At 33.3% G+C, this 26,486-nt stretch overlaps 1 protein-coding gene across 1 annotated transcript in view; it reads left to right on the top strand.

The window, feature by feature from the left end:
• The window catches only part of LOC132757232 (uncharacterized), a gene marked incomplete at its 3' end in the record, with an annotated part of 36,705 nt that extends 13,927 nt beyond the window's left edge, over nt 1-22,778 (top strand). Inside the window, exons 4-17 of the mRNA XM_060748444.1 lie at nt 560-805; nt 3,209-3,419; nt 5,941-6,128; nt 6,978-7,097; nt 7,949-8,115; nt 8,471-8,597; nt 10,333-10,530; nt 11,750-11,953; nt 12,446-12,547; nt 15,219-15,441; nt 18,294-18,482; nt 18,978-19,093; nt 19,897-20,099; nt 22,749-22,778. Coding sequence (XP_060604427.1) covers nt 560-805; nt 3,209-3,419; nt 5,941-6,128; nt 6,978-7,097; nt 7,949-8,115; nt 8,471-8,597; nt 10,333-10,530; nt 11,750-11,953; nt 12,446-12,547; nt 15,219-15,441; nt 18,294-18,482; nt 18,978-19,093; nt 19,897-20,099; nt 22,749-22,778 — 2,324 coding nt within the window. The remainder of the gene's footprint in view (nt 1-559; nt 806-3,208; nt 3,420-5,940; nt 6,129-6,977; nt 7,098-7,948; nt 8,116-8,470; nt 8,598-10,332; nt 10,531-11,749; nt 11,954-12,445; nt 12,548-15,218; nt 15,442-18,293; nt 18,483-18,977; nt 19,094-19,896; nt 20,100-22,748) is intronic.
• Nucleotides 22,779-26,486: the final 3,708 nt, after the last annotated feature.

Here is a 26,486-nt window from a genome sequence, read left to right as displayed (position 1 = left end):
GAGGCTGAGTGCCGTGCATAAAATTCAGGTCCCTGCGACCAAAGTCTAGGTCACACATCCTGTGCATATCTTCCCTACTGATTTGTTTTAAGGTTCATTTAACAACACAGTGCCAAGAATAAAAACTTGCTTGCTAGATAACACTTATCCATGATGCCCCCATCTCCATCTAAAGCTTTCGTAAACGGGCGTATTTTGTGACTATGGCACCCTTGTTACATAATAGTTTAAGCCTATTTTAGCATTTGGCACGATATGGCCATTTATGTGTTGACGTGCCGTAAAATCCAAACAAACAAACAAACAAAATTTTGTATTATAGTTTTTATTTTTCAACAGTGGATGATATCCAAAATTTATTAACTTTAAAGATTTATCTAGTTTTATACTTTAATTTTTATTTCTGTTTGTTGTTAACTTGCTCCCTGTTATACATCCTTCACATTTATGCCCTTGACTTTAATGAATAAGGGTTTATAGATTGGCTAATGAGTTTGAAAAGATATTTTCATTTTTATGTTACATATTTTGAAAGGCTTTCTGTTTATCATATTTACAGGAAATGAAGACATCATTATTGTCTGAGAAGGTGGATATTTTGAGTTTTGGTGGAGTTACTCAAATGACTGATTTAGTTCTGTTCACATTGATGATACACAATAAAGATGGAAAATACATTTTATCTGGTCCAGATCTCTGTAAAACAAAATGTGACAGTGTGAAGGAACTAGATTTATCAGGGTGTTTTCACCTGACTGATGCTGGGATACAGTGCATTCCAGAATTATTTCCTAACCTGACAACTGTAAGTTCTTTCATGTAGCATGTTTTAGTTTTGTTTTTTTTTTCACTATAAAATAATCATATTGATCTGAACTACATGTGTCTCTAATTGAATGCCTTTGCTAAAACTTGTAAAAATCTATAACTGTTTTACATTTTATGTGACAAGGTTCATAACGTTTTGTATTGAGAATATAGTGGAAAATAATCAATCAATAGAAGACGGCCTTTGAAGACCGGTGACTGTCTAAAATTGGACAGGGTCAGTTAGAAGGTCATCCATAAATGCCATGTAATTATGATCTGTATTTTTTTTTTCATTTTATTTATCTAAATGAAATAAAATAATTATTTGTTTTTAGAAAATTTTTACAACTTTATACAGAAAATATCTCTATTTATTATGGCAGATGCCACTACGAATGTTTAAATGTTATAGATTTTCATTATAAACTATTTTTTGTTAAAATTTAGATAAATATAATTTAGATAGATATAAAGGAACATTGATTATTTTCAAACACATCAAGTTATTCCTCCTTAAACAGTTAAATAATGATAGAAAAATACAGGTATCATAGTAGTATGCACAAAATAGTGTTCTGTACATAATAAGATGAACTTTATGTACCGAAAAACAATGTTAAGCTAGGTTTTCTAAAAGGTCAATTAACCAATCATGTATGAATTACAAATCATGTGCTCCACCATGTACCAAAAACAGGTCACATGCTCCTCCATGCCTCAAAAAGTAATTGCTTACCTATGCCCTGTGGGCTCCAGGGTTGAGGGATTGACATGAAAGAGAAAATACAACTAAACTTTTGTTCTTGTAGCCAACTAAGTATCCAAATGAAAGCACATATCTACCAGATAATTGATAATCTTAATAAGGAAAAGTGCAGTGCAAAAGAACAATAACTCTGTTGCATAATTTTGGAGTAATTGCCCTTATAATTTTAGCTCGACTATTCGAAGAAGATGAGAGCTATTGTAGTCGCCATGGCGTCCACGTCGGCGTCTGCGTTGGTTAAAGTTTTTTGTAAAGTCAAATATCTCAATTATTACTTGAGATATTCAATTGAAACTTACAATACTTATTTATAGTAACAAGGTTCATCAGATTGACAAGTTGGATAACTCTGCCTACAATATTGATAGAATTATGCCCCTTTTTAACTTAGAAATTTTGGTTAAAGTTTTTTTGTAAAGTCAAATATCTCAATTATTTCTTGAGATATTCAATTGAAACTTACAATACTTATTTATAGTAACAAGGTACATCAGATTGAAAAGTAAGATAACTCTGTCTACAATATTGACAGAATTATGCCACTTTGGAACTTAGAAATTTTGGTTAAAGTTTTTTTGTAAAGTCAAATATCTCAATTATTGCTTGAGATATTCAATTGAAATTTAAAATACTTTTTTATAGTAACAATGTACATCAGTTTGCAAAATTGCATAACTCTGCCTTCAATATTTGCAGAATTATTTGCCCCTTTGAAACTTAAAAAATTTGGTTAAAGGTTAAAGGTCTTCAAAGATATTTACTTAAAACTTTACACATGCACTTAGAGTCATAATTGGAGGTTCATAATTGTATGTCACGGACACCATATGTTCCATAACTCTATCTTGCATTAAGGCTGATTCATATCCCCTTTTCTACTTAGTCTCTTGGTTAATGTTTACATGCACGTTTTACATATCTCAATAACTATTAAAGATATTTATTTAAAACTTCGCATATGCATTTAGGGTCAAAATTGTAGGTCACTGACAAAGATCCATAATTCTATCTTGCATTAAGGCTGATTTTTCTCCCCTTTTTCAACTTAGAAATTCATGGTAAAGTTTTGCTTGTAAGCTGTTATCTCAATAACTACTGAAGGGTTTGTGCCTTTTTGGGACAATTTTATGCATTCATATTAATAAAGCAGTGATTTACTTGATAAAACATCTTAATAACAAGCCTTTGTACCTTTTCTGTCAAATTTATGTATTCATAGGTAATTAGTATTATTATACTCAATAAAACACCCTTGTGACATTACCTTCCAAATAGTCAAGCCAATACTGTATAATTAGACTCTCTCTTAGGCCAATAACATGATTTTATAAAAAATTAGCCCTTTTGTGAACTTAAAAAAATTAACATTATCAAGTCTCTTTTACTATCAAGCACTTAGAATAGTCAAGCGTCCTGTTCTACCGACAGCTCTTGTTTATGCTTATTGTAACTTTTGTATTGGGCATAACTAATATAATATAGCAGGTAGTTTCTTCAAACTTGGTTAGGGTTAGGGTTAACTTTTCAAAAGTGAAAAAAAATGAAACATACCAACTTGAAACTTCATAGTAATTGATAAATGCAAAAACAGTTTTTGTTTTATCTATTTTAGTTTTTTTGCTGAATTTACAGATAAACTTAGCTGGATGTGGTAAAGTCACAGAAACTGGACTCTATCCTGTGGTGAACAAATGCTTGAAACTTAAGAATGTAAATATAAGAGGGACAAATGTAACAATTCTACCTTACAAAGTTTCATCAATGGACATAAATACTGACGGCTATCCATGCATATCACCTGAAAAAGAAATCTTAAAACAACATGGAACAAAGCTTCTAGATGGTAAGAAACATGATTTCCTAGTAAATAGTTAAGCAGCAAAAAATCTTTGAACAAGGGAATCAAATATCTGTACAGTCCAAACTAGGGAGATATATTACACAGGCTAAACTATTGAAATATATTGAATCTGTTTCGTCTAAAAAAAAAAAAAATCTAGTACACTTGTCTAAACTACTGAAATATATTAAACCTGTTCCGCCTAAACAACTGAAATATAGTAAACCTGTTTAACCTAAAATACTGAAATGTTTTAAAATACCAAAATCTAGTAAATGTGCCTAAACTATTGAAATATAGTAAACCTGTTTGGCCTAAACTACTGAAATATAGTAAACCTGTCAGCCTAAACTACTGAAATATGGTAAACCTGTTTAGCTTAAACTATTGAAATATAGTAAACCTGTTTGGCCTAAACTACTGAAATATGGTAAACCTGTTCAGTCTAAACTACTGAAATATGGTAAACCTGTTTAGCCTAAACTACTGAAATATGGTAAACCTGTTAAGCCTAAACTACTGAAATCAGTAAACCTGTTAAGCCTCATCTACTGAAATATGGTAAACCTGTGCAGAATAAACTTTTGAAGTATATTTACCCTAACCTGTTCATTTTCATGTAATTTTTAGCTCGACTATTCAATAAGAATAAGTAGAGCTATTGTAGTCACCCGAACATCGGCGTCGGCGTCTGCATCGGCGAAACCACTTATGTTAAAGTTTTGTAATAGTTTAAATATTTTCAAAGTCCATTGACATATGGCTTTGAAACTTTGCACACTTGTTCACCATCATTACCCCAACCTGTAAACAGGAGGAGGTAACTGTATCAAGCATTTTGACAGAATACCCTTTTTCGACTTAGAATTTACGTTCAAGTTTTTGTAATAGTTCAAATATTTTCAAAGTCCATTGACCTATGGCTTTGAAACTTTGCACACTTGTTCACCATCATTACCCCAACCTGTTAACAGGAGGAGGTAACTGTATCAAGCATTTTGACAGAATTATGCCCCTTTTTCGACTTAGAATTGATGTTAAAGTTTTTGTAATACCTCAAATATTTTCAAAGTTCATTGACATATGGCTTTGAAACTTTGCACACTTGTTCACCATCATTACCCCAACCTGTAAACAGGAGGAGGTTACTCTATCAAGCATTTTTTTATACTATCAAGCACTAAGAATAGTCGAGCGTTGCTGTCCTACTGACAGCTCTTGTTTTACATGTAATTATGATTCTTTGTGCGCACTACAGAATCTGTTGAAAATTTATGAACATTGATATTCTATCAATGTAGGTACTTTGGTTGAATATCATGAATAGACAATGCATTATAGTTTATTCAAGAAGAAATGAATAGACTTTTGTCAATGCATAGAGATAAAGGGCCTATACATAGAGAATAACATGCTACTGTCTTTTGATATCAATTTTATCAGGCGAGGCTGATATGGGATAGAAAGGGCGAGGCTTGCCGAGCCCTTTCTGCCCATATCAGCCGAGCCTGATAAAATTGATATCAAAAGACAGTAGCATGTTTTTCTATTTATCATGTAACACATAATAACTGGCAAAATAACAAAATAATCTACTTTTAAATAGCGAATTTCGTTAAAAAGGGGGATTTTTGTTCAAAGAAATAATTCTTGAAAACAAATTCCTCCGCCCCTGAAACTTAGAATTTGTAATTGGCGGCCATTTTTTCTTTCGACTCGGATAAAAGATACAACAGAATGTAGGCCTAATACGATAACATTCTTACCTTTAATTAAAACATCGATCCAAAAATCCGCTTAGAATCACATAAACTAAACTTTTATACTGCAATTTTTGTCTTGAATTGTCAAATTCAAATGTTCACGATAATTTCAATCAAAGAAAAGTCAAATCGGCAATCAATCACAAGCTACACAAACATGCGTCTTATTTTTTAAACGAAACAATTTGTTCACTTATTAAATAACAATTCGTCGAAATAAAGTAAACATTTACAAGTTCTCAAAGAAAATCGTCTAGCCTGTTTGTTAAGATTACATGTATAGTATGACGTGAACATCGATGATGTCATTTGCAATATAAATTATGACGTCACTTCATTTAGTTGGTGCTAAAACTATTCACTATCTAATTTATTCGTAATTGAAATCGAAATAAGAAATAAATCAATTTCGCATATTGATTTAAGACTTGTAAGGGTATGAGATTTCATTGTAGAATTCACATGTTGATGAAAATGAGAATATAAGCAATTGAAAAAAGTCCGTTAAAATGGGCGGGGCTAATTTTTGATATCAGGTTACTGACGTGATATCAAAAATAATTATCAGGCAAGTGTTATCGGGCAGTTACCATAGCAGTTGCATGATAAATAAGAAACATACATGTAAGTTACATTTAAAGTTAATGAGGCAGTTTCACATATTTATTTGTATTTGTTTACATCCCAGAAGTTAAACATTTCATAAATTGTATCTATATTTATTATGTGATAAAATTAACAAAATATTGTCATGATTTCAGCACCATCATATGCTAAACCTACAAATGAAGATCTGATGAAAGTGTGTATCATTCAAGGATCAGATGTAAAACAAAGTTTTATCAAGTATTTGAAGAACAACCAGGAAAGAACATTAGAACCTGTAGAAACTTTAACACAGCATAAAGTCAATGATAGATTCCTTGTCAACTGTATACAATGTCATGAGGTTAATTTTGATGTTTTTTCTTCAAATTTTCTCTGTCTTGATGGCACATTTTTTAAGCACATTGCAACCTTTGCAGGGCAACAACCTTTTGGAAGTATTGATTGTAGTTGTTTCTAAGATATATTGCTGTATAGATGTGAAATTAACTGTTAAATCTTACTTATATAGAGGATATTCAATGAGTGCAGTTTCATACTAAATTTATTGGACGAGTTGAATAAAATCATATTATGCGAGCCTCTGGCGAGCACAATATTGTTTTATTCAACAAGTTCAATAAAATTAGTATTGAATCTACACGAATATAATATTCTTTTTATCACATATTTAAAAGAAGAACAGTAAACTGTTAAAATGAGTAATTTTTCAATGACGCATCTATAGTGTAACGCTAACAGTAGCGCACTTTAACGCTATGCTTCTATATAGTGCAAATTAGGTCACGTCAAAGTGTTGTTACACTAGTGTAATATCGTTTTTATTGAATGGCTTTATTACACTCCTGCGCCGCAGTTTATGTGATAAAAGAATTTATGATATGATTGTTGTGAAAAGATTATGATATGGTTTTGGTGGAAAGATTATTGCTTTACAGAGGTCAGCTTTCTAGCAAACTAATAGATGGTAACAATAGTTACTTTTTTAAATTAAATATCTTCAATTAGTCCTTCAAGCAAGTAGAAATCTATTTTATCTTAAAATGTCATTAAAATGTATGTGTGTACAATAGTGAGTGGGAGGGGAATAATTTATCTATTTTTATATGATGGTTAATTACATAGTTGTTTTATATTTCACAACATATATGATCTAACAAATGAAATAGTTTACATTTTTCCTGTATTTCAGAGCATATGTGATATGTTTATAACAAAGAGAACAGTTTACATTTTTCCTGTTTGTAAAAACAGTGATGTAAAGACAACAGCTGCACGTATATTTGGTATTATCTGTCAGATAATAAATAAGGTATATTTACCATTTTGTGAAAAATTATTTTAAAACCAAAAGGCAATTTTAAATAATAATATCATTTATTAGAGCTAGCAGACACATAAACAATAAGAAGTCAAATTTTAATAAACAACCGTTAGTGTACATGTCTTGACAAAGACTATAACCAAAACCAAACCTAAATACAGTTGGGCTAGTAATACAAAACCTAAATCTATCCAGCTAGCTTACGGAACGTCCGTGGTTCTACTCAGGTACCTGTTCATGCCTGAAATATTGCACGGAGGGGCACCTGAGGTCTTCCTCCACCAGTAAAGCTGGAATGTCGCAATATGACCTATACTGTGTTGATGTGACATAAAACCCAAAACAAACAAACAAAACAAAATAAAATCTAAATACCTTTGGCGTATTAATACAAAACCTAAATACAGTTTGGCGTATTAATACAAAACCTAAATACAGTTTGGTGTAGTAATACAAAAGTTACCTTTAACCTAACTGATGGAACAACCAATTAAAAAGGTTGTTTATCCAAAATACAAAAACAAATAATGGAGTAATAGTAGTAAAGTGACCTTTGACCTAACTTTTTATATTCTTGTTTATCCTCATTGATAGAACTGACGTTTTTCTAAACTTCATTACAAACATGAACATTACAAACAGGACCCCCCAGAAATTAGATGATTTTAAAACTCCAAACTTCATCGAAAAATATCCTCTTAATACTGGAAACTCTGAATTATGAAATGTTTGCCATTGCCTATGGCAACTGTGTGTTTAGGCAATATTTTCCCCGAGTGTGTAGAGCTGAGATATTGATAATTTAAATACAGTTATTTAGTGATACTGTTTTTATGCAGGTACATAATGGTGTATTTATGATAGTTGGTATGAATGGAGGCAGTGATAAGATACCTGTGGATCAGATTAAACATGAAGTGGCTGCAGCAGCAAAATCTACAGCTACAAAACTTCAGAAATCCCTTGATGCAGAGCTAGCTGAAACATTCAAGAAAATTGCTAACAAGTACATACATTTTTTATTGATACTTTTATATTTTGAAATAGTGAGTTTTAGAATTCTACTATCTTTTTAAATTGGGAAGTATTTTGACAGACATAGTTAAGAGAGAAAAGAAAAGTAGGTTTTATAAAACAATGTATTTTGTATGTTGTATTAACCTGTAAATAATTCTTATTTTGTATAATACTTTATTGTTTTATTTTTTATCTAGAACATGCTAAAAATTCTGCTATTTAAGACAAGAATACTACAACAATGGATCAATAGTTTTATGTATACTTGATTGTATCATTCAAGTTATGATTTGATTGTTAGAGAAGCTATATTGTTTTGATATCACATTAACTTTGTGCTTCAGAAGCAGCAGTTCAGTAAACTCCAGTATAGATCAACAAATGAATACAATGTGTCAGGTGATGTTGAGCAACTCACTGGAAAACCTTTATCTTGATTCAGTAGATATTAACATCACAAAACCATTTACTGTAAGTAATTTATAGATTTATCTTACCACATTTACCTGCTTCACGAAGGTAGAACACCTTATGGATCTCAAAATTGAGCATCGGTAAAAAATATATGTGAATTTCAGCTTTGTATTTTTAGCATCTTTTTTTCATTGTAATTGCATGTTTATGGCATACCAGAATCCACAAATGAAAAAGAATATCTCCACGAAAACTGCATTAAAATCCGTAACAAAATTGGTAAATATAGAGGAAAGTCAGGAGCGTAGAATCACATTTCGATTTTCCTAAGAAAGCTCTGAATTTTATATAACAGTGAAAAAAGTTGGAAACATACCCTTTGATTGACTTATTTTCACCTTCACATATTGTGTTATAGTGCATGTCGGATCAGTGGAAATTCACATGTATATTATACCAATGCTCAATTTTGAGATCCATATGGGGTTTGACCCCCTTGTGCTTGAAATAAAATTTTAATAGGAGCTTTGTTACATTGTTTCAACAAGAGCTTTGTAATATTGTTTCAACAAGAGTTTTGATACATTGGTTCAACAAGAGTTTTGATACATTGGTTCAATAAGAGCATTGTAACATTGTTTTAACATGAACACTGTGACATTGTTATAACAGCAACATTGTAACTTTGTTTGAACAGCAACATTGTAACAATGTTATAACAGCATTTTGTGACATTGTTATAACAGCAACATTGTGACATTGTTATTTCAGCAACGTTGTGACATTGTTTGAACAGCAACATTGTGACATTGTTATAACAGCAACATTGTAACTTTGTTTGAACAGCAACATTGTGACATAGTTATAACAGCATTTTGTGACATTGTTATAACAGCAACATTGTGACATTGTTATTTCAGCAACATTGTGACATTGTTTGAACAGCAACATTGTGACATTGTTATAACAGCAACATTGAGACATTGTTTCAACAGCAACATTGTGTCATTGTTTCAATAGCAACATTGAGACATTGTTATAACAGCAACATTGAGACATTGTTATAACAGCAACATTGAGACATTGTTATAACAGCAACATTGAGACATTGTTTCAACAGCAACATTGTGACATTGTTTCAACAACAGCATTGTGACATTGTTTCAATAGCAACATTGAGACATTGTTATAACAGCAACATTGTGACATTGTTTCAACAACAGCATTGTGACATTGTTATAACAGCAATATTGTGACATTGTTTCAACAGCAACATTGTGACATTGTTATAACAGCAATATTGAGACATTGTTATAACAGCAATATTGAGACATTGTTTCAACAGCAACATTGAGACATTGTTATAACAGCAACATTTTGACATTGTTTCAACAGCAACATTGAGACATTGTTTCAACAGCAATATTGAGACATTGTTTCAACAGCAACATTGAGACATTGTTATAACAGCAACATTGTGACATAGTTATAACAGCAACATTGTGACATTGTTATAACAGCAACATTTTGACATTGTTTCAACAGCAACATTGAGACATTGTTTCAACAGCAACATTGAGACATTGTTATAACAGCAACATTTTGACATTGTTTCAACAGCAACATTGAGACATTGTTATAACGGCAACATTTTGACATTGTTATAACAGCAACATTGTGACATTGTTTCAACAGCAACATTGAGACACTGTTTCAGCAACAGCACTGTGATATCATGCAAAGATGATATTAAACTGCATTATAACATTAACATTCACTTGATACATTTCAGGGTTCTGATGGTGCCAAACAAGTTGTGTCTAGTCTTGAGAAGCTTTGTAGCCTGTATCCAGAATACCAGGAGATGGCTGCCCCTATATACAAGTTTACATTACAAGATAGTGTAGATAAAATGCTTAACACTGGTGTACTATCAACAGAGTCAAACAAGGATAACACAAGGAAGATGATGGATTTAATGGCCATGATGGTAAACATTTATAGATTTGTGTTAAACTTTAAAATATTCATAAATTTGTGTTAAACTGTAAAATATACAAAGAAATGTGTTAATATGTAAAATATTTACAGAGTTGTGTGAAACTGTAAGATATTCATAGATTGTATGAAGCAGTGAAATAATCATAGATTTGCGTGGAACTGTAAAATTTTCATAGATTTGTATGAAACTGTAAACTATTCATAGATTTGTGTTAGATTTATCATTTGTGTGAAACTTTTACAAAATTAGGGGATATGTTATATCATGGCTTCTTTTGCCATCAGTTTTAGTGACTTTACTTAACTTAAATTTTTTGATAGCAATTAAAATGTGTTTTGAAAATATGTGACTTATTGAGAATTGAGGAAGCATGAAGGAGGGTGTGTTCATTCCTGTATTTATGCAATTACTATATATGCTGTCTGCAACCTATATAACTTACATATATCCTATTTGCAACCTACATGAATTACTTATATCCTGTATGCAACCTACATAACTTACCTATATTCTGTCTGCAACTTACATTACTTACATATATCTTGTCAGAAACTTATATAACTCATATTTCTTGTCAGCAACCTAGATAACTTACATATATTCTGTCTGCAATCTACATAAAGTACATATATCTTGTTAGTAACATACAGAACATACATATATAATGTCAGCAAGCTATATAACATACTTATATCTAGTTTGCAACCTACATAACTGACATATATTCTGCCAGCAACCTTCATAACTTACATATATATTCTGCCATCAACCTTTATAACTTACATATATTCTGTAAGCAACATAGATAAGTAATAGAAAGAGCATCGAAACACGAGGCTATCCGAGTATAAATCAGATTGCAGAATGTTTTTATGTTCTTTCTCTTTTGTATCATAGTCAAACATTAAAACACGTTCCCTGATACCACAATATGAAACCCCACAAAAAAAGTAACCAATGAACGAGCATCTGAATATGACATTTCCATCGCTATCCCTTTCTCTGTCGTCACAATATGTAAGCCTCGGACAAAATGAACCAATCAGTGGGCATGCTCTTGAGTGCGGGTAACTAATACCTGCACTCCTGTTAACACACTGTGCATGTTTATGTATACGATTTAACTCTGACACATTTTCAACAGAAAGGTCCCCAAACTATGATACAAGTAATACTATATCCATCATTAATGTTAATTTTATTGCAGGGACGAACTGTGACTTTTTCTACCATTGATGATACAAGTGGTGTTTGTTTGGTTGAATGGTTTGCTAAGATCTGTAACAAAGCATTTAATCCACCTACAACCTCCACCTGTAATGGACGTGTTAATGGTGTAGGAGACACTGTTCCAATGTGGGAAAGATCAGACCTTATAGCTGCTTTACAGCCAACAGTGAGCAAGGAACAGGTAATAAATGTTAGAAATATAGACTAAGACAGAACCAAACCATAGGCTACATGAATCATTGCAGGGTTATAAGAAAAATATCTTTAAGCCTGCATTTATGTCAGTTGTATTAAGAATGTATTGTTTTGGCTATGAAGTCATGCAAACTAAAAAAAATCTATGCAAGTTGTTAGTAGTTGAAAAGTAAATTGCATTAGATTTGAAACTTCATCCTTTAGAGACCAAAATTTAACATAGTAGAATATTTATGCAAAATATGCTCCTTTAAATGGCTTTATCGCCCTTTTTCTCTAAATACTTTATTGTGGTCTATATTTAAATGTCATCATTATCAAATTATTGATTTAACAAGCAACAATGAGTCATTTTGTTTATATATTTCAATTCTGCATTTAAAATTAACCAACAGTAACAATAGTGTGCTCACCACAGAATAATTTTAATATATTTACATCAATATATAATATTAAATAAATGATGTTGATGTTACAGGCTTCACCAGGTGTTAGTCTACTGATGTTGCTAGGGTTAAGTGTGTACCCATCAGTATTTATTTCATTCCAAGATCTACCAAAGCAACCAGTTGTTTCATTGGTAAGTATTGACTTTCTCATGGAATAAGATAAATGAGCCGTGTCACGACAAAACCAACATAATGGGTTTGTGACCAGCATGGACCCAGACCAGCCTGTGCATCCGCACAGCCTGATCAGGATCCATGCTGTTCGCTATCAGTTTCTTTACTTGTTATAGGGTCTGTAAGCGAACAGCATGGATCCTGATCAGACTGGTCTGGATCCATGCTGGTCGCAAACCAATTATGTTGGTTTTGTCGTGACACGGCTCAAATGTTTTAAGCTCCACTGTTTGAGGAAAGGTTTTTATAATTGTCTTGACCCACTTGATGGTGTTGGATTACCTTTTTGGTTAAGTTTTAAGCTAATGGTCATTACTTCAATATCAATGAAGGAATGTCATTGAAACTTTATATGTGGATAGACCTTGTTCTACCTATCTCACTGATTTTGAAGTCCAAAGGTCCAAGGTCTTTGTGACCTTTTCTAGGTAAAATATTGAGGTCAATTTTCCTTAAAAAAAAACAAAATTTATTTCTTAAAACTTGGTTTACTTGTTCACTATCATCATGTGATATGATATTATATTTTACAAATAATCCTTAGATAACTCAAAGCTATTCCATTTTTTAAGAAAGTTTTTTTTTGCCTGTGTTAACAAGCTTACTATCACAGATACTCATTCTTAAGTTGGAATAATTTTCCACACAAGGTATTTAAATGCATTGAATGGCAGATAACCAGAAAAATGCCAAAGATATTCACTTCAAACTTGAACTACTTGTTGAATATTGAAGGCAAAAACTTTTGGAAAACAGTGTGTTCATATGTTTTGGAAATTTTTCTTGCCGTGTTGTGTACTTAGTGACCTAGATAATAATTCGACAAATTTTTATTTTCTTTTATAAAGCCGTTGAAAAATCTATTCCATGTTACTTTTCCCTGTGTTTATTTTCCTTTAGGTATAATTTTCATCTGCTGTTAATTGCCATTTTATTTTCATTACCTTTCTACTAATTTGTCTTATGCCAGTTTTTAGCTCACCTGTCACAAAGTGACAGGGTGAGCTTTTGTGATCGCTTTTCATCCGGCATCCGTTCGTCCGTCTGTCGTCCGTAAACTTTTTCTTTAAATGACATCTCCTCATAAACCACTAAGCCAATTTCATCCAAACTTCACAGGAATGTTCCTTTGGTGGTCACCTTAAAAAATTGTTCAAAGAATTTAATTCCATGCAGAACTCTGGTTGCCATGGCAACCGAAAGAAAAAAACTTTAAATATCTTCTTTTAAAAAATCATAAGAGCTAGAGCTTAGATATTTGGCATGAAACATCTTCTAGTGAGTGTCTACCAAGTTTGTTCAAATAAAAGCCCTGGGGTCAAAATTGGCCCCGCCCCAGGGGGTCATTGATTTTCCCTATATGCATATAGTAAAAACTTAAAAAATCTTCTTTTAAAGAACCAAAAGAGCTAGAGCTAAGATATTTAGCATGAAACATGTTCTAATGGGTGTCTACCAAGTGTGTTCAAATAAAAGTCCTGGGGTCAAAATTGACCCCGCCCCAGGGGGTCATTGATTTTCCCTATATGCATATAGTAAAAACTTAAAAAATCTTCTTTTAAAGAACTCAAAGAGCTATGGCTAAGATATTGAGGATGAAACATGTTCTAATAGGTGTCTACCAAGTTTTTTCAAATAAAAGCCCTGGGGTCAAAATTGGCACCGCCCCAGGGGGTCATTGATTTTCCCTATATGCATATAGTAAAAACTTAAAAAATCTTCTTTTAAAGAACCAAAAGAGTTAGAGCTAAGATATTTAGCATGAAACATGTTGTAATAAGTGTCTACCGAGTTTGTTCAAATAAAAGCCCTGGGGTCAAAATTGGCCCCGCCCCAGGGGGTCATTGATTTTCACTATATCCATATAGTAAAAACTTAAAATATCTTCTTTTAAAGAACTCAAAGAGCTATGGCTAAGACATTTATAGCATCAAACATGTTCTAATAGGTGTCTACCAAGTTTGTTCAAATAAAACCCCTGGGGTCAAAATTGGCACCGCCCCGGGGGTCATTGATTTTCCTTATATGTGTATAGCAAAAATTTAAAAAATCTTCTTTGAAAATCCCAAATAGCTAGAGTTTAGAAATTAAGCATGAAACATCTTTTAGTGAGTGTCTACAAAGTTTGTTTAAATAAAAGACCTGGGGTCAAAATTGGCCCTGCCCCGGGGGTCATTGATTTTCTTTATATGTGTATAGCAAAAACTTAAAATCTTCTTTGAAAAAACTCAAATAGCTAGAGTTTAGATATTAAGCATGAAAAATCTTCTAGTAAGTGTCTACAAAGTTTGTTCAAATAAAAACCCTAGGGTCAAAACTGGCCCGGCCCCAGGGATGTCATTGTTTTTAACTATATGTGTATAGTAAAAACTTTAAAAAAAATCTTCTTTTAAAAAACCCAATGAGCTAGAGCTTAGATGTTTAGCTTGAAACATCTTCTTATGGGTGTCTACCAAGTTTGTGCAAATAAAAGCCCTTGGGTTAAATTGGCCCTGCAACATTGGGGGGGTGGGGGGCCTATATACAGGTGAGCGACCTCAGGGCCATCATGGCCCTCTTGTTTAATTATTTCTTCATAAGGTTTATTACTTGAAAGTAGCATTTATTTTTATTTTATCACACATTCAGGATGAGTTTTTCCCAGAAATTCCAGGAAGAGACAAGAGAAAGGATATGTTTTATACAGTTGGCTACAAGGCAAGTTTAGCCAACCCTACTGCAAGTTTTATACTGAGACAGTTGCTAACTTACTGTACTAGATTGAGAAAATGGAATATTGCCTGGCAGACTGGATTTATAGTACAAGAAGGAAATGTGGAAACTCTCATAGAGATCAAAGAGGAGGCTGGGGGTAGCTTAACATTTCATTATGCAATGATTAACAACAGTTCACATCAGCCATTGGTAGTTTAGCGCTGAGGAAGGTAGTCTAGTACTGGTGTAACTCCCCAGGAACGATGTTATGAAACTACCCGCCTATATGACTGAAATACTGTTGGAAAAAGGCGTAAAATGAAACAAACAAACAAACAACAGCCATCATCTTATTGATCAATTGTTTATCAAAAATTTGAAAATAAAACAGTTTGTTCTTTGTTTATTATTTTAATCAAGATAGATGATTAAAAAAATGATAAAATAAGTAGAAAATGGCTTGAAACTTATTGACATTTATTAAGAGATAGAATTGTATGTAGTATTTAAATCATCACAGCCTAACTGAGATAGATATGACCTGAGTAGCCGAGATGAAAAATATATGACCTGAGTAGCCTAAATGAGATAGATATGACCTTAGTAGCCTAAATGAGATAGATATGACCTTAGTAGCCTAAATGAGATAGATATGACCTTAGTAGCCTAAATGAGATAGATATGACCTTAGTAGCCTAAATGATATAGATATGACCTGAGTAGCCTAAATGAGATAGATATGACCTGAGAAGCCTAAATGAGATAGATATGACCTGAGTAGGCTAAATGAGATAGATATGACCTGAGAAGCCTAAATGAGATAGATATGACCTTAGTAGCCTAAATGAGATAGATTATGACCTGAGTAGTCTAAATGAGATAGATATGACCTGAGTAGCCTAAATGAGATAGATATGACCTGAGTAGCCTAAATGAGATAGATATGACCTTAGTAGCCTAAATGATATAGATATGACCTTAGTAGCCTAAATGAGATAGATATGACCTTAGTAGCCTAAATGAGATAGATATGACCTTAGTAGCCTAAATGAGATAGATATGACCTGAGTAGTCTAAATGAGATAGATATGACCTGAGTAGCCTAAATGAGATAGATATGACCTGAGAAGCCTAAATGAGATAGATATGACCTGAGTAGGCTAAATGAGATAGATATGACCTGAGAAGCCTAAATGAGATAGATATGACCTTAGTAGCCTAAATGAGATAGATATGACCTGAGTAGTCTAAATGAGATAGATATGACCTGAGTAGCCTAAAATGAGATAGATATGACCTGAGAAGCCTAAATGAGATAGATATGACCTGAGTAGGCTAAATGAGATAGATATGACCTGAGTAGCCTAAATGAGATAGGTATGACCTCAGTAGGCTAAATGAGAAAGTTATGATCTGAGTAGCCTAAATGAGATAGATATGACCTGAGTAGTCTAAATAAGATAGAAATGACATGAGTAGGCTAAATGAGATAGATATGACCTGAGTAGCCTAAATGAGATAGATATGACTTGAGTTAGCTAGATGAGATAGGTATGACCTGAATAGCCTAAATGAAATAGATATGACCTGAGTAGCCTAAATGAGACAGATATGACTTGAGTAGGCTAGATGAGATAGGCATGACCTGAGTAGCTTAAATGAGATAGATATGGCCTGAGTAGCCTAGATGAGATAGACATGAACTGAGTAGCCTAAATGAGATAGATATGAACTGAGTTGCCTAAATGAGATAGATATAACCTGAGTAGCCTAAATGAGATAGATATGAACTGAGTTGCCTAAATGAGATAGATATGACTTGTGTAGTCTAAATGCGATATGTATAACCTGAGTAGTCTAAATGAGATAGATATGACTTGTTTAGTCTTGATTAGATAGAAAAAACCTGAGCAGGTTAAATGAGATAGAAATGACATGAGTAGTCTAAATGAGATAGATATGACCTGAGTAGCCGAAGATAGAATTTATGACTTGTGACTTGTTTAGTCTAGATAAGATAGAAAAGACCTGAGCAGGTTAAATGAGATAGAAATGACATGAGTAGGCTAAATGAGATAGATATGACCTGAGTAGCTTAAATGAGATAGATATAACCTGAGTAGCCTAAATGAGATAGAAATGACCTGAGTAGCCTAAATGAGATAGATATAACCTGAGTAGCCTAAATGAGATAGTTATGACCTGAGTAGCTTAAATGAGATAGATATAACCTGAGTAGCCTAAATGAGATAGAAATGACCTGAGTAGCCTAAATGAGATAGAAATGACCTGAGTAGCCTAAATGAGATAGATATAACCTGAGTAGCCTAAATGAGATAGTTATGACCTGAGTAGCTTAAATGAGATAGATATAACCTGAGTAGCCTAAATGAGATAGAAATGACCTGAGTAGCCTAAATGAGATAGATATAACCTGAGTAGTCTAAATGAGATAGATATGACTTGTTTAGCCTTAATGAAATAGATACGACCTGAGTAGCTAACCTAAAGTTATATTGTCAGCAAGCTATATTCTTTTGTATATACCATAAGTAACTTGTTTAACGAATTTATTACAATACAAATTCTTATTAACATTAAGTTCGAAATAAAATAAAAAAGCAGCACCTTTGATTATTTTCATTGAAGCAGGTGAATAAATGTGCACATCAAGAAGAGAGCGTCAGACATTAGTTACATGAACACTGGACAAAGAAATGTAATTCAAGCATATAGTGATGAATGCAGTGAAACTTTTAGATATTGCTCTTGATTGAAGTTATGATATTTAAATCAAGCAATATGCCTTAAAACAAAAGGCAACTATAGATTTATTGTGCATGCATAATTTACCATCTAAGATGCAGAAAACATAGCTATTGAGTCTGTCTCTGTTCTTTTACAGTATATAAATCATAGTGTATAAAGTATGTAAGCCAATCATAATAAAAGACATTATTTGCATTGTAACAATACATCATATGTATGAAAATTTGTTTATGTTTGTAGGTGGCAGTAGTATAAGTTTGTACTGTCATACAGTAAAACAGCATCAGGGAGATCTTATATCACAGAAGCTAGAGGAGACAGTGTGGAATGCTATACTACAATACAAACTTGTACTTGACTATGTCTTACAGTTAAACAATATTCCACATACAATGTCTCTTGTAATGGGTAAACAGCTTCCTGAAAAGAGTAAGTACATTCACTAACCTTACACCATACTATTTTAGTATTGAGATTATTGCATCCTGAAATGCCCATAAACTACAAAATTAATATAAGGTGAAATGCTGTATATCCTGTTCTTTGTAGTTAATATAAGTTCAAACAATGTGCTTTTTATGTCTGTTAATAGTAATATTTGAAACAAAATAAGTTAATAGTATCCTAATTTTGAAAATTGAAATTCAGACCTTTCATCCTTCATTATGATTGACCATCAGTCTCCAGGCTAGAAAATAAAATTTGTATTATCATTAGTAATCCTCCCGTTATAGATTATCCATGTTTTAAAACAAACTTTCAAAGCAACCACAACAACTTAATGTAAAAATAAGCAGAGCATTTATGAAATATATTAGTTATAAAAGTTAAAAGGAAACATGTAATAAGAACATTTTAACCTTGATAATCATTCATGTGTGATGTAACAAAAAAAACCTGGTATTTATTAATTGTCTGTTGTAGGTCATGTAAGTGCCTTAATACCAAGACACTCATATAGACAACAGGAAAACAATCCAGATAGCCCTCTACTATGCTCACAATGTGGTATACAACCAAAAGTAGACTCCTTATCCTGGGTATGACTATGTAAAGATTGACTTTTTGATTCATTTACTGCTTTAATGATGATGTATGATTCATGTTGAATAATTGATGCAATAGCCATTTATACACAGAAATCATGTTAAAGTAGAAAAAGGCTACCCTGCCCCTAAATACATCATGTTAAGTAGAATATAGGCTACCCTGGCCATAAATACATCATGTTTAAGTAGAATAAAGGCTACCCTTGCCAAATACATCATATTTAAGTAGAATATAGGCTACCCTGGCCATAAATACATCATGTTTTAGTATAATATAGGCTACCCTGACCATAAATACATCATGTTTAAGTAGACTATAGGCTACCCTGGCCATAAATACATCATGTTTAGAGTTGATGACTTCTCATCCAGTTACCTCTCTGGTGTGGGTTCGATCCCCGGCAGATGCTTTGGTAGTTAAGCGCGGAGGAAGGTAGTCTAGTACTGGTGTAACTCTCCAGGAACAATGGTAAGGAAACTACCCGCCTATATGACTGAAACACTGTTGGGAAAAGGCGTTAAATGAAACAAACAAACAAAACATCATGTTTAAGTAGAATATAGGCTACCCTGGCCATATATGCATCATGCTTGAGTAGAATATATGCTACCCTGGCCATAAATACATCATGTCTAAGTAGAATATAGGCTGCCCTGGCCACAATTACATCATGGAATATCTACAGCTGAGACCACCCCACAATTAAGACCACTAAGTCTTTGGCCCAGTCCTTTTGATGGTCTTCATAGAGGGTTTCTATATTGCAAGAGTCATGTTTAATTAATGTTTTCAGATTTTGAAAAACAATCTGTGTAAAGACATTTTATCTGAGGAAAGTTTGATAGCTGATGCTGGTGTGAAGTGTGCAGGAAATATGCTAAAGTTTGCTGACAAAGGTCTAACAATACTGAGGACATCATTGATACCAAGTTGTCAGCCTTCATTCAAAGTTCATCTTTTGAAAGGTTCTACAGAGAAATTAAGGATTGGCTTCGGGTAAGAATCATTGTTTCAGAGGTGTTTATTGGCTTCGGGTAAGAACCTTAGTCTGAGAGGTGTTTATTGGCTTCGGGTATGTTTCTTAGTCTGAGAGGTGTTTATTGGCTTTGGGTAAGAATCTTAGTCTGAGAGGTGTTTATTGGCTTCGGGTATGTTTCTTAGTCTGAGAGGTGTTTATTGGCTTTGGGTAAAAATCTTAGTCTCAGAGGTGTTTATTGGCTTGGGGTAAGAATCTAAGTCTTAGATGTGTTTATTGGCTTCAGGTAAGAATCTTAGTCTCAGAGGTGTTTATTGGCTTTGGGTAAGAACCTTAGTCTCAGAGGTGTTTCTTAGCTTCGGGTAAGAATCTTAGTCTGAGAGGTGTTTATTGGCTTCAGGTAAGTATCTAAGTCTTAGATGTGTTTATTGGCTTCAGGTAAGAATCTTAGTTCGAGAGGTGTTTATTGGCTTCGGGTAAGAATCTTCATCTCAGAGGTGCTTATGGGCTACTGGTAAGAATCTTGTTTTAAAGGTGTTTATTGGCTTCGGTTCAGAATTTTCATCTCAGAGGTGTTTATTGGCTTTGGGTAAGAATCTTCGTCTCAGAGGTGTTTGTTAGCTTTGGGTAAGAATCTTGTTTCAGAGGTGTTTGTTAGCTTTGGGTAAGAATCTTGTTTCAGAGGTGTTTGTTAGCTTTGGGTAAGAATCTTAATCTCGGAGGTGTTAATTGGCTTCAGGTTAGAATCTTTGTCTCAAAGGTGTTTATTGGCTTCTGGTAAGAATCTTAGTCTCAGAGGTGTTTTTTAGCTTTGGGTAAGAATATATTTCTCAGAGGTGTTTATTGGCATCGGGTAAGAATTTTAGTCTCAGAAGTGTTTATTCGCTTCGGGTAAGAGTCTTCATCTCAGAGGTGTTTATTTGCTTCGGGGATGAATCTTAATCTCAGAGGTGTTTATTTGCTTCAGGTAAGAATTTTTCGTCTCAGAGGTGTTTATTGGCTTCAGGTAAGAATCTTAGTCACCCAGATGTTAATTGGCTTCGGGTAAGAATTTTTGTCTCAGAGGTGTTTATTGGCTTGGGATAAGAATCTTAGTGTCAGAGGTGTTTAAATATTGGCTTCGGGTAAGAATCTTAGTCTCTGAGACATTAATTGGCTTCAGGTAAGAATTTTCATATCAGAGGTGTTTATTAGCTTCGGGTAAGAATCTTGGTCTCAGAGGGATTTTAAATAATATTGGCTTCGGGTAAGAATCTTTGTCTCAGATGTGTTTATTGGCTTCAGGTAAGAATTTTCGTCTCAGAGGTGTTTATTGGCTTCGGGTAAGAATCTTAATCTCGGAGGTGTTTATTGGCTTGATATTTGATTCTAACAAGTCAAAATAAGTGTTGTCACTAATATTTTTCAAGGGGAGATAATTTTCACTGCTGATTTTTGTATTTTGCTGTTTTTATATGCACTTAACTGTCCATAAGATACTAAAGAAAAGAGATGATAACAAAAAAAAAAATTCACTTTAAATATTGTAAATATTTACATATAAACATTAACATATAGTTTGTAAATAATTTTTTTTTAGCAGTTTAAAACTGATCATTTTCTTGGTGTATGGTGATAAAAAGAATCATAGTTTGATCTGTTTTATATTCCTTGAGTTATATTAAAGTGTAAAGTATACTTGTATTTTTTATTAAAATTTTTTTTTTTTTTCATTTTAACGGCCAGCTAGTAATGATAAATAATAATTAAAGGTACAGGGTTCGAAGTTAAGCTGGCATACTGGCAAAATGCTAGTTAAAATCTAATACTGCCAATAAAAATTACTCTAACTGGCATTAATTTGCAAGTGACTGTTCATTTTGGACATTTACATAATTGATATCTTCTTAGCTGATGATGATGCCTGGCAACTGTCCGCTGCAGTAACTGATGACAGTTACCTTTAAAACTTACAAACCAACTTTTTGTTGCTCTATATTTTCTGTGACTATATTTTGATGGGACTATTTATAACAGCCAAACACTATTTGTTAGAGCATCCATGTTGTTTTATCAGGGTCCAATGTAAATGAGTAGCACTCCTCTGTAAATTGTTTACTTTAAAGCTGAAATATTTATTTAAGTAGATCAGTACCTCTGATTTTTCAGGATGTTCGTTTAATCAAGTACAAAATATGCTAAAATTAATGAAGGCCCTAAGAAATTACACTACATGAACAAGTTTATAACTGTACTGGTGGGTGTTCCTCTGGTATATCTAATCTGATCCCTAAACAGTTGTTTATCATTTATTTATTAATGTGTTGAAATGGTTTTGTTTCTTTACATCATGTACATGAGAGATCTGTGTTTACTTGTGATAAAGATGTTTCTGACATTCAATAGACATTTAAGCTTATTATCATTTGTCATACCATTTGTTCAAAATACATTTTCATTGTGTTAAAAATAATAATAAGATACATGATCATGACAATGCCAGTTGACTACCTCATATTTCCAGTTAAACATTTGATCACTTGCAAAAATCTGCAAGTAGAAAATATTGCTAAATTTTAACCCTGAAGGTACTGTTGGTTTTAGGCTTAAGTCCCTTTATCATGATAAATACTATTAACTTTCTATTCTTATTTACAAGTATTGAATGCATCTGACATTTTGTATTTCAGATATGGATTGGTAAAAAGGGAGAAGCAAAAGTGAGTATTTTTGTACAATAGATTTAATTTTAACAGAAATAAAATAGCATAATATCAGATAATAAGAGTGTAGTAAGTGGTTAGGTGCCTCTTCAGGCCAGTCTGGTTGTTGACATCAGATTATTTACCCGTCATGTTCCAGGCTGACATTAGATCATTTAGCCCTCACCTTCTGGGCTGACATCACATCATTTACACTGTACCTTCCAAGATGACAACAGATTTATTAGCCCTCGCCTTCCAGGCTGACAACAGATTATTTTCTTATCACCCTCCAGATCTGACATAAGGTTATTTAGCTCTCACCTTCCAGGCTGACAACAGATTATTTAGCACGAAGCTTCAAGGTTGACATTAAATCATTTACCCCTCACCTTTTTGGGTGACATTACATCATTCCAGGCTGATAACAGATTATTTAGCCCTCACCTTCCAGACTAAAATCAGATAATTTGCCCCTCGGCTTCAAGACTGACATCAGATTATTAAGCCCTCACCTTCCAGACTGACATCAGATTATTAAGCCCTCACCTTCTGGACTGACAACAGATTATTTAGCCCTCATCATCCAAGCTGACATCAGATCATTTACCCCTTACCTTCCAGGCTGACAACAGATTATTTAGCCCTCACCTTCCAGACTGACATAAGATAATTTACCCCTCACCTTCCAGACTAACATCAGATTTTTAAACCCTCGCCTTCCAGGCTGACATCAGATAATTAACCACTCACCTTTCTAGCTGACATCAGATTATTTAACCCTCACCTTCAAGACTGACATCAGATAATTTACCCTTCACTTTCCTGGCTGACATCACATCATTTACCCCTCACCTTCCTGGCTGACATCACATCATTTACCCTGTACCATCCAAGCTGACAACAGATTATTTAGCCCTAACCTTCCAGACTGACATAAGATTATTTACCCCTCACCTTCCAGGCTGACATCAGATAATTTAACCCTCACTTTCCAGACTGACATCAGATTATTTAGCCCATACATCAGAACATTTACCACTCACATTCCAGACTGACATCAGATTATTTAGCCCTTGCCTTTCAGGCTGACATCAGAACATATACCCCTCACCTTCTTGGCTGTCATCAGATTATTTACCCCTCACCTTCAAGGCTGACATCAGATCATATACCGCCCTCACCAACCTTGCTGACATCACATCATTTACCCCTTCACCTTCCAGGCTGACATCAGATTATTTACCCCTCACCTTCCAGGTTTGACATCAGAATCCTTTACCCCTTCACTTTCCAGGCTACAACGATTAATTAAGCCCTCACCTTCTAGACTGAATTTCAGATTATTTAGCCCTCACCTTCCAGGCTGAACATCAGATCATTTTACCACTCACCTTTCAAGGCTGACATGGGGGCGTCTTATGTGGCGGAGTGGTTAAGGTCATTGACTTCAAACCACTTGCTCGTCACTGCTGTGGTTTTTTGAATCCGGACAAGGAGTTTTGGGATTTTTTCCATGTGGGGGAACTATCCAGCTACTTTTTGGAACGTCGGGGGTTTCATTTAGGTTGCCTGTTTCTTTGCCTGAATAATACGGGGAAAGGGACACCTGAATTTTTCCTCCATGGCTGTCATCAGTTTCAAAACCCTGCCCCTTTCAAATAAAATCAAAATCTTTTTACCCCTGCCCCTTTAAAAGCTAAAATCAGATCTTTACCCCTGCCCCTTTTCAAGCTAAATTTTCAATCTTTTCCCATCCCCTTTCAGGCTGTCACCCTTTAAATTAACCCCTGCCCCCTTTTTAAGTTTAAAATCAGATCTTTTCCCCGGGCCCCCTTCAAACTAATCAGTCATTTCCCCCCTTTATTTTCCGGGTGACATCGGTTCATTTACCCCCTCCTTCCCAGTTGCAAATTCAAGAGTTATCTATTAGCATGTTATAGAAGAATTTGTATATCTTCATTAAGCCTTTTGTGATACTTTTCTTGATATTTTGCTTAAATTTTTGGGGGGGGCACAGCTATGACCCCTAAATTGTCTTATTTTTGAGCCCATAAAAATGTTCAATTTTTATGACAAATTGTTGTTATTGCACAATTTTTCTATAAACAGCATCTTCTTAAAACTTGAATAGTAATTTTACAAACTTCAACAGGAATGAAACTAAGGTGAACTTAAAGGAACCTTCTGATTGCATTAGGTATTATTTAAAAAAATAGACATTATAAAATGAAAATTTGAAGTTTCCTTATAAGTTAAATGCTGAAATTTTTGCATGAAGCAACATCCTTATGGTCCTTTCTGGTTCAAAAATTTTTCCCCCCTGGTGTTTACTTAGTTTTACAACTTATTAAAATAACATGCAAATTTAATCTTTCACTCTTAAACCCATGGTGCTTTCTATAGCTAAGGGATACATTTAGAATTTAGAATATTATGAATCATGGCCCCTATTGACAGAATTGTTCCTTTCCCAAAATTTTTTAAAAAACCTTTTTCACCTTTGCATTTAAAAGTTATGAAACTTTTTCTAGCAATGGATTTTAATTATGTTCCGTCATGGTAAATAACCTCAGACTTTTCCTCTTTATTAGCAAGATAATTTTTTGCAAAATCCAAAGCTTGGGATTACAAGATCTGTTCAACTATTAATAAATTTACATTTATTACAAAATAATTAAAGCAAATGTTTTTAAATAGCTCTTTAAATTTGTTAAATTTTCAGTTTTAATTATTTCATAGTCCTTTAAATTGGATTTTTATAAAGATGAATAATGTATGGCCACCATCAACCTTTATGTGCACATAAGAATGAAGTTTTTTTAAAGCTATCAAAATTTGACTCTTCTTTTTTTTTTTCAGCATATTTTTTGGGAAGATTTTTTTAATAGACTTTAAAGAGAAGGCATTAAATTCAGCAAGAAAACAACAGATTTTGAAATATGTTAACTGAAAATCAACACCTGCAATTAAACCAACATGCCTCAAGCTTTGGAGATGATGTTGGTTATTACTGTAAAAGAAATAAAAAATTCCTATCCCAACATGATTTGCTGAATCAACTTTTAAAGTAGGTCATTTTTTTGAAAGAAGCTGAAATTGTTTTTGAGTATGAAAAGTTAAATATTATCTTTAGCGCTTGTCTATTTCCATTATGATTCCCTTTTTGCAACTTATTAATGTCATTCATGCATTACGTTAAAACCCAATGTTAATGATATCTGTATGAAACCTTAAATAACCATAAGAAGACACAATTGTTTTTTGGAAAAACCCTTATTTTGCCCCCATGGGGGGGGTATTATCTTTTCGTTGTCCTCAAATCCCTTCCGTCTGTCTGTCCGAATTTCATTTACATTTTATTTCTTGCAACTACTGGCTGGAATTCACAAAACTTGATGGGAACCATCAAAACCAAAGAGAAGATTGCGCTCATTCATCCCATTGTTCCATTCAGACCTTTCAAGATAAATTATGGCCCAAATATTAGTTGTGTTGAATGCCTACAGCAATAATTGTTTCTGCAACTATTTTCTGAAACTCTGAATGACAAAAATTTTTAAATTCATAAATTTCATCAAAATAAATTTTCTAATCTTAATGATAAATAAATTTAATGCTTACTAAGGGGGAACATTATTTTTTTTCATTGCAGGAAACAGTGAATTTGGAAGCAAAGCAGTGAAGGTAAACCACAGTTTTCCTTCCCTTTTATAGAGGCTTTGA

Source organism: Ruditapes philippinarum, unplaced genomic scaffold (genome assembly GCF_026571515.1).
Source record: "Ruditapes philippinarum isolate M1 unplaced genomic scaffold, ASM2657151v2 ctg7983_1_1_1_1, whole genome shotgun sequence".
Lineage (NCBI taxonomy): Eukaryota > Metazoa > Mollusca > Bivalvia > Venerida > Veneridae > Ruditapes > Ruditapes philippinarum.
This window is presented reverse-complemented; position numbering and strand designations above follow the sequence as displayed.